This window comes from Lepus europaeus, chromosome 9 (genome assembly GCF_033115175.1).
Source record: "Lepus europaeus isolate LE1 chromosome 9, mLepTim1.pri, whole genome shotgun sequence".
NCBI lineage: Eukaryota > Metazoa > Chordata > Mammalia > Lagomorpha > Leporidae > Lepus > Lepus europaeus.
Genome location: NC_084835.1, coordinates 19,170,078 through 19,182,114, shown reverse-complemented (window position 1 = coordinate 19,182,114; position 12,037 = coordinate 19,170,078). Strand labels below are relative to the sequence as shown.

Genomic DNA, 12,037 nt, shown 5'->3' with positions numbered 1-12,037 from the left:
CCGGTTCACCGTCGTGTTCTACAGTCCTTTGAGTCCAGGGCGTTTGTACCTGTGGAGAAGATGGTGGTGTGACTGGGTTGGAGGGGAGGAGCATGAGTTTGAAGATCAAAGTCTCTGAGCTGGAACCCCAGCCCTGCCCCTTCTTCACGGACCCACAGTGTCTTCATCGGTAAAGATGGAATGAGAGGGAGCACGTCCGGTCGTTGTGAGGTTTAAATGAAATTTTGAGATACCAGGAGTCTCCCCTGGAGCAGGGTGGAGCTGGCTGGCTTCCTTCCTCCCTCCGCTTTCCCTTCCTAAAGGCATCTCTCAGCGGTGGCCTGGGGAGCTGGGACCCTTTGTTTTATGAGCTGTTAAGAGCCTTCTCCACTCCATAATCAACTCTGCACCCCTCCATTCATCCTTTTGGGATTCAGACAGACAAAGAGCTCCCACATGCTAGCTCACTTCCCAAACACCCACACAGAAGACCCAGGGGACGGGGAGGTTTCTTTCCTCTCGTCTGAGTGTCCGTTGTCCCCAGGGAGCTCCTACGGAGGAGTGTCCACTTATCCCAGGGCTGATAGGAGGCCCGGAGGTCCCCACCTTTTCACCAGTGTCTTGATTTTGCTAAATCCAGCAATGAAGATTGTATCGCTTTACCCCCTGCCCAGAAAGGATGGTATCAAAAATAGTAAATTCAAAATAAAAACTGAACAAATGAGTTAGACATTATCCCATTTTGGCATTTGGTAATCACCCAGGCTCCTGGGTTGTGAGAAAAGTAGCTTTGAAATATTTATGCTTGGCTGGCACTGTGGCTCACTAGGCTAATCCTCCACCTGCGGTGCCGGCACCCCAGGTTCTAGTCCTGGTTGGCCTAGTCCTGGTTGCTCCTCTTCCAGTCCAGCTCTCTGCTGTGGCCCAGGAAGGTAGTGGAGGATGGCCTAAGTGCTTGGGTCCCTGAACCCACATGGGAGACCAGGAGGAAGCACCCAGCTCCTGGCTTCGGATCAGCGCAGCGCCAGCCGTAGGGCCATTAGGGGAGTGAACCAACGGAAGGAAGACCTTTCTCTCTGTCTCTCTCTCACTGTCTATAACTCTCTCTCTGTTTCTCTCTTTCTCACTAACTCTGCCTGGCAAAAAAAAAAAAAAAAAAAAAAAAGAAGATATACTTGGAGCCAGCGCCGGGACACATTAAGTTAATCCTCCGCCTGCTTCGCCAGCATCCCATATGGGCGCCAGTTCTAGTCCTGGTTGCTCCTCTTCCAGTCCAGCTCTCTGCTGTGACCCGGGAGTGCAGTGGAGGATGGCCAGAGTGTTGGGCCCCTGCATGGGAGACTAGGGAGAAGCACCTGGCTCCTGGCTCCTGATTGGCACAGCACCGGCCGTGACAGCCATTTGGGGGTGGGGGGTGGGGAGTGAACCAATGGAAGGAAGACCTCTTTGTCTCTCTCTCTCTCTCACTGTCTGTAACTCCACCTGTCAAATAAATAAGTTAAAAAATCTTTAAGAAAAAAAAAAGTTTATGCTTTTCCTTATTTCAGAAGCCAGAGGAGCTCCTCCTTCCCTTCAGTGTTAAATCTTCTTTAGTGGTCTCAGCTCTTCCAGGACATCTCCTGGAAAGCACAGCAGCAGCTGCCGTCTCCCACAGCCCCAGAGTTCTCGCCCTTTTGCTCCCAGGACATGGAACTTTCTGTCCTGTCACCCCCTTGGGCTCTTGTGACTTCTGGTTGGAGCTGCCGTAATACAAAGGCTCTTCAAGAATTTCATGGAAGTTGTGTATAATAAAAAAAAAAAACTACTTACTTATGTATTTCAAAAATTTTTGCACAAAATTAACTTATTTTTGCAATTCCATTTTCCCATGAACTTGAAGTCCTCTCCTAGTTGCCAAGGCTTTCTCTTTGTGTCCAGTTCTCCCCCAGCCCCAGTGTGTTCCTTACGGGGCAGTCAGAATTATAAGTGTTGAGCACAGTTTTGTACTGGCAGGTGCACAGCTTGGGTCCTTTAGGGCAAACCACATCACCTGTCGGAGCCTGAGTTCATCATTGTCAGCTAGAGGTCTCATGGTACCTACAGGGTTAAATGAAGTAAGGCAAATAAAGTACTTACCCCAGAGCCTGGCATGTGGCTCCAGCCTAGTAAGGGACAGGTTCAGAAAACCCCAACAGCAGGAGCCTGCAGTGGCACCTCCTGGGCACCAGTGCAAAATGCAAATCCTGGAAACTGTTTTCAGGGCACTGTGGGGCCCAGACCTGCCTGGCTGTGGGCTGCAGTGCCGCTGGCTCAGCATCTTTCCAACCCCAAAATCAGCTGCCAGCAGTGCTTGGTTGACCTCTCTGAGGTCCACAGCCTGCTGCTCACAACTCGGTACAGGACGGGTCTCCTACCCTCTGGTGGTTGTCTTCCTGACCCTCTTCTGTGTGCTAGGGACAGAGACCACAGGTCACTCAGGTCTGCATCCCCTGCAGAGCCTGGTACATAGGCTCTTCTGCTTCCTGAAGGCTTAAACTCAGTTCGTGACGATGGAAGGTGGTTGGTGATGCTGGGAGGCCTGGCTTCTCCAGTGCCCCAGCTAAGCAATGCCAGGTCTTGTCTTTACTGCACTTCAGAGTATGTGGTTCAGTCAGCACCAGGGACCTTGCTCTCTTTCTAGTCTCTCTCCTTAAAACAGCAAAATAATAGAATGGGGAGAATGGGAGAGAGAAAGACCTCTCTGTCTTTCTCCACACCTGCTTCTGTCTCCCTTTCTGCTGCTGTTGCTGCTCCTCCTCCCCCTCCTTCCTCTTTATCTCCTTCCTTCCTTCCTTCCTTCCTCCCTCCCTCCCTCCCTCCTCCTCCTCCTCCTCCCTGCTCCCCCCCCCCCAGTATGTGCATGCCAGGTTACTTACTGTCATTTCTTAGGACATGCTATATTCTATTATTATTATTATTATTATTATTATTATTATTATTGAGTTATAGACAAGGAGATGCAAAGAGATCTTCTATCCACTGGTTCACTCCCTAAATGACTGTGTGGTCAGGGCTGGGCCAGGGCAAAGCCAGGAGTTTCACCCAGGTGGGTCTCCCACATGAGTGCGGGGGCCCAAGGACTTGGGCCATCCTCCACTGCTTTTCCAGGTGCAGTAGCAGGGAGCTGGATCAGAAGTGCAGCAGCCGGGACTCAGATCAGTGCCCATAGGGGATGCCAGCGCTCAGGCAGTGGCTTTACCTGCTACACCACAGCGCCAGCCCCCAATCCGTATTCTCATATGATATATTCCCTTTTTAGTGTTGAGTTATCCCTTTGTGAGATTGTGGTGGTAGACATTTGTAGATTGTGGCTGATTTTTAAAAGAAATATTTTTAGTTGGCAAAGGATAAAGGAAGGGGATAGGAAACAAAGTTTAATTTTTTTGGTAAAGAACGGTCAAAAGCAATCTTCAAAACACCAAGTAGGCATGGCAAGATGACTGAAGAGCACAGGCCATAGTGAGAGGCATCGAAGCCACCAGGCCTTCACCAATAATACGCCCACCTCCAGCTGGGACATTGGCCTGGAGAGCAAATTGGAGAAACTTGAGGGGACTACAGCTCTGGACTCAGACTCTGTGAACTCCTGCCCCTTGCTGTCTGATTGAGTCCCCTCAGAGCCTCTCGAGCTAGGTAGTGCTGTTTCCATTTCAAAGCCCAGGCCCTGAGCATTAAATTGATTGCACAACATCATACAGGGAACATAACCCGGGTTTCCCAGGCTCGTGGGCCTCTGTGTGCAAATGAGGAGATCAGTTAGCATGGTCCCCAGTAGAAAACTACAAGTCCACAGCCATCCCCTCTCACCCTGCCTCCTTCATTTCAGAATGTCCTCGGGGAGGGTCTTGCCATGCATCTGTGAATGGTCCTCCTGTAGGTGCCCACTGTCTGCAGCTGGCACAGCCCCTGGAGAACAGGCCTCACCATGCACCTGCTGCCCAGCTTCCCTGGGACCCAGCTCACCCAGGGGTCTTCTCAAGGTCGGGCTCGAGATCAGCAAGACCAGGGCTGATGGATGACTTCGGCAGGCCCAGGTCCTTTTGCCTTTATGAGCTCTTTTCTCCATAGAAATGGTTTTCAAAATCGCATTTTATCGGTGTTGCTATAAATAAACCCATTCTCAGACCCCAAATTTTATTTGTTTTCTTGAAATTTCAAGAGAAATTAAAACATTCCTGTACTCAAACAAGTGGTGCTCCTAGGCTGGATGCCTGTTGTACTTCAGGAGACCCTTGGAAGACACTAAAACTGCTCTCCCAGGGCCGCAGCCCCTCTCTGCTTCTTGACTGACCTGTGGGTCCCCAGGCACACTGCTCACTTCTGTATGTCTCAGGAACCCCACTGCACTGTTGTCTACCTGTTTGTTTGCTTTTTTTTTTTTTTTCGCCTGAGATTCAAGTTTCTGAACAGCCTTTGAGCTAGAGCTAGAAAAATCTCAGACACCTGTCCATGCCCCTTCATCCTCAAAGCCCTTAGTTCCCCATTAATTATCATGTGTGAAGCCACAGGGCTACCAAAGACCTGTGGCACAGCCCCTGCTCCTCACACAGCCAGACACTGACCGTGTTGGGCCAGCAGGAAAGGCAGACACAAACACACACAGGGTGAAGGCGAGAGCTGGGGTAGGAATCTACTCTATTTACTTCCACAGTGGTCCTATTTTAAAAAAAAAAAAATGTATTTATTTTAAAGGCAGAGTTAGAGGGAGGGACAGAGAGAGATCTTCCCTCCACTGGTTCACTCCCAAAATGGTGGTAACAGCCAGAGCTGGGCCAATCCACAGTCAGGAGTTTCTTCCAGGTCTCCTAATGCAGGTTGAGGGGCCCAAGCACTTGGGCCATCTTCCACTGCTTTCCCAGGCATATTAGCAGGGATCTGGATGGGAAGTGGAAAAGCTGGGACTTGAACTGGTGCCCATATGGGATGCTGGTGCTGCAGGTGGCGACTTGACCCACTATGCCACAGCACCAATCCCCGTGGTACTTTCTATTAAGCCAGGAATCTCATGATTAGAACAGGCCCCTACTACTACTAAAATATCCTGAAGATATTTTAGCAAGGAACATTTGCATTTATCCCAACTCAAACCCAAATGGCATTTCTTAATCTAACACAAAGCAAGCCTGATATGAATGATGATACAAGGAAAATCTCTGGAGCACTGGCAAGGATTGCTAATCGATAGATCCATCACATGTTGAGAATGAAGGTGTTCTCTTCTTTGCAGTACTGGAGGCTCAGAAGCTGCTTGGCAACACTCGGCATTCTGTATGTCTTTGGAAAACAAATTGTAAAGATTAAATGGGGTAAGAATTTGTAGGTAGCAATGTGTTGTGTAGGCCTGGGCGCAGGATAGAGAGGTGGCTAAGACTAAAGTCTGTGGATCATGGCGCAAAAAGCAAAGTTTGCTCGACCCTGCAGTCAGCAGACAGAGAGGGGTCAGAGATTGACCACAGAGATCCTGGCTTGGCCATCTTCTTTCTTGAGTGCAGTGACACAGCCACTGTGGTGGGCCCCAACCTTGGAGTGGTAAACTGCTTTCTTAAAAGCCTGTTTCAGCCCTATTGTCAGGGACGAGTCGGGCTGGAAACCTGAGTCTTCATCAGGTTTGATGCTCGTGTCACCCCTTGGCTGATGAGTGATGGAGAAAGCTGCACGGTGACCGAGGGTGCCCAAGCAGGTGACCTTGCTGTCCCTCTGCACACTGGTCTGTTGGGGACTTTGACCACCAGGGGCTTCTCAGCCCCTCTGTACCTCAAGTGGTGGAGTGGACTGTTTGTTTCAGCACCGGTGGTTGTAGAGCTAACCTTAGGGATTTCGTGTTCCCCCTGGCACTGTGACCCTTGGGCTCTCAGAGGGGAGACCCAAAGTGTGGATGCATCAGAGCAAACGCATCCCTTGGTAGATCAGCAACTCGGGCTTCAAGAGGGTTTCAAACAGTGGGAAATGTACATAATCTTTCATTCTATTTCTGCCTGAAGTTTTTAATGTATTTGAGAGGCAGAGAGAGTTCTTCTATCCACTGGTTCACTCCCCAAATGGCCACAATGGCTGGAGTTGAGCCAATCCAAAGCTAGGAGCTTCTTCTGGGTCTCCCACACAGGTGCATCTTCCACTGCCTTCCCAGACCATAGCAGAGAGCTGGATCAGAAGTGCAGCAATCAGGACAAGAACTAGCGCCCATATGGCATGCCAGCACCACTGGCAGAGGTTTAGTCGACTATGCCACAGCACCTGCCCCTCCGTGAACCTTGTAAAGCCCCCTTGTGCCCAGCGCCCTTCCTGAGCTAAGGCTATTGGCACAGACTTGGCATTCTTTTTTTTTTTTTTTTTTTTTTTTTGCAGGCAGAGTGGACAGTGAGAGAGAGAGACAGAGAGAAAGGTCTTCCTTTTGCCATTGGTTCACCCTCCAATGGCCGCTACGGCCGGCACACCACGCTGATCCGAAGGCAGGAGCCAGGTGCTTCTGCTGGTTTCCCATGGGGTGCAGGGCCCAAGCACTTGGGCCATCCTCCACTGCACTCCCGGGCCAAGGCAGAGAGCTGGCGTGGAAGAGGGGCAGCCGGGACAGAATCCAGCGCCCCGACCGGGACTAGAACCCAGTGTGCTGGCGCCGCTAGGTGGAGGATTAGCCTGTTGAGCCACGGTGCCGGCTCAGACTTGGCATTCTTAAAGAGAACCATCCATGTATCTGGTACTTGATGAATTTGTTGTTTAATTCATACTTCCTTGATCACTGTATGATTCAGTTTTGTTACACAGGTTTACTGGCCATTTTCTTTCCGTGATCCGTGGGTCCCTTGTCGCCAAGTATCTCTGCAGCCAAACTTGCAATTCTGTGACAGCCTCTTTTCCTGTCTCAGCACTCTGACCTCTGCTTATCTGCTACCATGAACCCCTCCTTTGATGTATCTTGTGATTAGTACCTGGAGAGATGCTGGAGACCACAGCAGAGCGCTCCCCCTCAGCTTCCCAACGGCTCTGCACCGTTCAGCTTAATCCTGCAATGAGAAGGAAAAAGGATCCTTTGGCTTTTCATTTCTCCCACGTCTGGGGCTCCCTGCCAGCCACCTCTGAATCTCCACTGGCTTTTCATCTGAACAAAACCCTACCCAGTGCTAAAGATAGCTTTTGTGAAAAAAACAAAGTTGGAGAAGGTGTTTTCTACTCTTCACTCTGGGCTGGGCAGGGAACAGGGCATTGACATAACAAGCAGTGTTAACGCTGTAAGAAATCTGATGTCTGACTACGCCAGTGAGTGCTGGAAGGATCAGGGAGGCCCTACAGCCAATTAAATCATAATTATCTTGATTTCCAACAGGTGCACTGACTATCTTCACCCCTCGTCCACAAACAGCTCTTTCCTAGGTTTTTGGATAATGTCTGGTGGGTTCCAGTTTGCATTTCCCATTGCAGAACAAAATCTAGTTTTCATATATAATTTTTTCCCAGTCATTTCCCCCCAGCTGGAGGCTAAATCCTTTCTGCACTAGTCCCAGCTTTTTGTTTGTTTGCTTTATTTATTTGAAAGGCAGTGTTACCTGTGGTGGGGCCGGGGCAGAGACAGAGAGAGAGAGAGATGGATCTTCCACCTGCTGGTTTACTCCTCATATGGCCACATTGGCCAAAGTGGGGCTTATCTGAGGCCAGGAGCCAGGGCCTTCTTCCATGTCTCCCAGTTGGGTGCAGGGACCCAGGCAGTTCAGCTATGTTCTGCTGCTTTCCCAGGTGCATTAGCAGGGAGCTGGATTAGAAGTGGAGCAGTCAGGACTTGAACAGGCGCTCCTATGGGATGTGGGTGCCGTAGGCTGTGTGTGGTTTAACCTGCTCTGCTACCATGCCGGCCCCAGCACTCCAGGGTTTTTAACCAGACCACAGATTTGTAGTTAAAGCTGTGGTACAGTCATCAGACCAGCTGTCAGGGACTCCTCACTCTTGACTTGTGCAAATGCTGATGCCTGCACAGTATGCCAGTGTGTCAAGTGGCTGGGTAGAGTGAAAGGCAGCCTGGGAGGCCGGGGACTTCATCTGTCTCGTTCACTGGGTTGCCCCTGAACATGAAGCGAGAGCCTCCACACCACAGGCCCTGAATGAATATGTAGAGTGACGGCTGGGGACTGTAGAGACCTGGGAAGTACCCAGCTCACAGAGGGCCTCCCACCGCCCTCAGAACAACCACACACACAGCTCTGGGCAGAGTTTGGCTTCCAGCTTGCCCCTGCCACCGGTGGGTAGACAAGGCTGTGTGTGGAATGGAAGGGGGACTGCCAGCCCTTTGATGCTGTCTTCATCTGGAGTCGGGATACAGTTTACTTCTTCTGTTTAGTGTCCCTCACTTCCTACTCATGAATGACACTGGCCCATTCATGACCCCGGAGTATTTGAGAAATTTGTGTCAGTTTCCACACTTTCCTATCCATCATGCTGTAGTTTCAATGTTTTTTCTTTGAACCCCTTAATCATATGTTTTTATCTACTAAATAGGTAGCAATTTTCTAAATACATATTTTATATACTAAGAGGAGGGTAACAAATTATTTTAAAGGTTTATGTATTTGAAAGGCAGAGTTACAAAGAGGGAGGGAGGGAGAATGAGAGAGAGAGAAAATCTTCCATCCGCTGGTTCACTCCCCAAATGGCCGCAACAGCCGGCGCTGCGCCGATCCGAAGTCAAGAGCCGGGAGCTTCTTCCGGGTCTCCCACATGGATGCAGGGGCCCTCGGACTTGGGCCATCTTCTACTGCTTTCCCAGGCCATAGCAAAGAGCTGGATTGGAAGTGGAGCAGCTGGGACTAGAACTGGCGCCCATATGAGATGCTGGCACTGCAGGCAGCAGCTTTACCCACTATGCCACAGTGCTGGCCCATAAATCTTTCTTAGATACCCTGTTGACTTCTCTAAAACGGACTTCAGCAAACAGTGCAGCTGGTTCTTGCCAAAACCATTTTGAGTCCAATTCTGCTGCAGATGCTGCCACAAGTTACAGACAGTGAGGGTGACAGCTCTGTGGGTTTTAGGTAAAGCGTTGACCCTGGCTGGTCTCCTGAACATGGCCCATGTTCTGGTGGATCTGTATCGCCTTGGCTTGTCCCATTCCCCTGACACTGAGACCCAATGTTGGGGGTAGCAGAGTCCCTTAAATCAGAAGGAACGTGAGTCTTGGATGAATCAGGCAGTGGTTGTGGAACAGACGAGCTAGAGGGGAGCCCTCTGGGCACGTGGGTTCCAGCCCTAAGATGAATTCACAGGCATGAGACCGTGTGCCTGAGCATGGAAGCTTCTAGACTGTGGACTCAGTCGGCCCCTCATCACTTAGCTCCTTTGATATTCTCTCTAGAGAAGTGGGGAGGTTATGGAAAACCTCCTCTAGTGAGACAAAACCTGAGTGGACTACAACTAGGGGAACAAATAAAACCAAGCAGTAGTTATGACCATTTTGGTGATGATAGATAAACTAGGTAGACATGTCTTACCAAAGGCATTCAAATTCCAGATACTGTTGAAACATCTGACTTGCCAAACCGGTCTCTGGGTCATATCTGACTTGGAATTTGTGGCCCTTGTGATAGGATAAACAAAATTATTTTTAGAAGAAACCCTCAGTACCAAATAGCATACGTCTCCAACTACTGCCTAGTGCTGTGTGTTCAGATGAACTTAAAGATGTGACAATTCTTTCTTGTTAAACTGCCTCTGCTCTCTTGATGCCCTTGGCCTAGACCTGGATTGAGCACAGTTTTGAGCCATGAATATAAAAGCTGGAAGAGACCCGTGTCAGTTAGGAACATGTTCAGCCACAAACAGCAGAGAGCCTGGCCAAGTGGCTTCAATAGGTGGTTTGTATTATGCACCAAGAGGTCCAGAAGCAAGCAGTGACCTCCAGTAGCTCCCCTAACCCCCTGCTCTCGGGGCCAAGCTCTTTTATTCTTTGCGCTCTGTCTTACTTGGCTGTTTGGTGCCTGCCCTCACCCTTGTTGGCTTGCAAGCTGCAGATTCAGGGAGCGAACAAGTATGTGGGAGGATGGGGGTGGGAGGTGGGCATCAGATCTGTTTGTTCTCCTGATTAGGAAACCAGAAGCTTTTCTGGAAGCTCCAGAGGCTTTCCCTTCAGGCTCACTGGTTAGAACCATGTCACATGACTGCCATAGCTGCAAGGGAGGCTGGAAAACAGCATATTTGTGTTCACCTTCGTGGTGGAGGAAAGCAAGGCAGAAATGGCTTGAGATTAGCAAGACATTGCCTGGGACCCTCAGTCCAGTACTCTCACTGCACAGGTAACTAAACTGAGTGCCAGAAACAGGAAGTAACTTGGCCAGGTTCCCGTAACTAGATGAAGAGCTAAAGATCAGCTGATCCAATTCCTCTGGGCCATTTGTGGATGTGGTTTGACAGATGCTGTGACTGTAGTTACACCGAGGAAGTAGACTGTCCAGCGAACAAGGCAGTGGATATTAAACGATTAGTGGTGGACACATGATCTCTTCTTCCTTCCCTCCTCCCTAAGCATCTAAAATCATTCCTTTCCAGTCACAGGAGCTAGGCCCAGCCCAATCCAGCCTCCGCTGAGCTCCGTAGGCTGTGTAGAGTTTACCTTCTCATTGCTTCAGCATGTTGATTCTTGTGTGTGTTATTACAAAATCAATCTCATGACGATGTAGACTACCCACGTCGTTGTTAATGTGCTGTTCTTGTCTTCTGTCCCCTTCTGTCATTGGACCAAACAGAAGTATTCTGCTGTTTCTCTCTGCAACATCTCCACAGAAGTCCTCAAAGTCATCAACGCCACAGAGGAGCTCATAGCAGAGTCTGCAGGGCCCTGGGAGTCCCCGCCCGCCCCTCCTGACAGAGAGAAGGACACGTTTCCTCTCGGGACAGACCAAGTGCGACTGGATGAGCAGCTGACTTCCCTGGAAGAGAACGTGAGTTACCCTGTCTCGGTGACCATGTGCAAGGCAGAAGCTGTTGAAGCTGAAGCTCATCACAGTGAGTGCAGGTGCACAAACACACACACACACACACACACTCCGGTACCGTACCACCCTGGCAAGTACATTTTCGGGAAGGGTCTCGGGGCGGGTTCCCCAGAAGCAAACAGGCCCATACAGTGAGGATGCACACGCAATGACTGATTAGGGAAGGGCTCCCAGGAGAAGCTGGTAAAGGAATGGTGAAAATAGAGGAAGTGCATCAAAGAGTAGCCAGGCCTGCAGAGAGCTCTACAGGATAAGGTGCAGCTCGGAGTTGGCCTGACCCTAGGTAAAGCCCCTGCCCACAGCCAGTAGGTGCTTCAGTCTTGCAGCAGGCAGATGTCTCAAGAGCTCCAAGGCAGTCCTGTGCATGGATCTGTGCCATTGGGAACTAAGGCGCATTAAAGCTTGGCGGGTTGGGGGAGCGGGGAGGGTGTTAGAGAAGAAAATTATTCAGTGATACTTGTTAAAGCCACAGTAAGGAAGGGTTTCTTCGGAACCACTGTGATGGGTATAGGGACCACTGCAACAGGGTCTGCAGAGGGAGAGACTGGGCTGAACTGAACATTCTGCACAGGCAAGGGGAATGTGGGACCAAGGAGCAGGGTGGGAGTCTGGATGGAAACTTAGTATGGAGAAACGTGGGGTGAGGAGGACTCTCGCTGAAGACAGGCCAGGGGAATGGGACGACACGTCGGGGAAGGTGGGGAGTGAGGAACCTGATCCGATGTGGGGGATGGCGGTTCTGGCTAAACCAACCCAGCAGGGTCTGTGCTAAAACTGGATGTTCCAAGGAAGTGCTAGAAGGTTCAGAGCCTGACTAAAGTTTGGCCAAGCTCTGCGTCTTTGTCAGTGGGAGTATGTCGAAAGTATGAGATCCAAGGGGGTCCAGGCAGAACACGGCCAATACCACCACAGAGAATGAGGTAGTTGCCCAAAGAACTTAGGCTCCTATAACTGGCCTGTCCTGCTTCCCTCACTCAAGATCCCAGCACAGTCATCCAGTTTTTGTCTGTTTCCAATGAAATACTCTGGCTTCCATGTGTCATTGGCAGCAGGAAGCCCACTGCCTT

At 50.2% G+C, this 12,037-nt stretch overlaps 1 protein-coding gene across 3 annotated transcripts in view; it reads left to right on the top strand.

Annotated features, from left to right (window-relative positions):
• MYRIP (myosin VIIA and Rab interacting protein) overlaps positions 1-12,037 on the top strand; it is a 250,095-nt gene that overhangs the window by 223,867 nt on the left and 14,191 nt on the right. For 2 of the 3 annotated variants that reach the window (XM_062200661.1, XM_062200663.1), the window contains one exon: positions 10,722-10,916. The exons of the other annotated variant lie outside the window; for it this stretch is intronic. In XM_062200661.1, the coding sequence (XP_062056645.1) occupies positions 10,722-10,916 (195 nt within the window). The remainder of the gene's footprint in view (positions 1-10,721; positions 10,917-12,037) is intronic. 3 annotated transcript variants of the gene reach the window in all.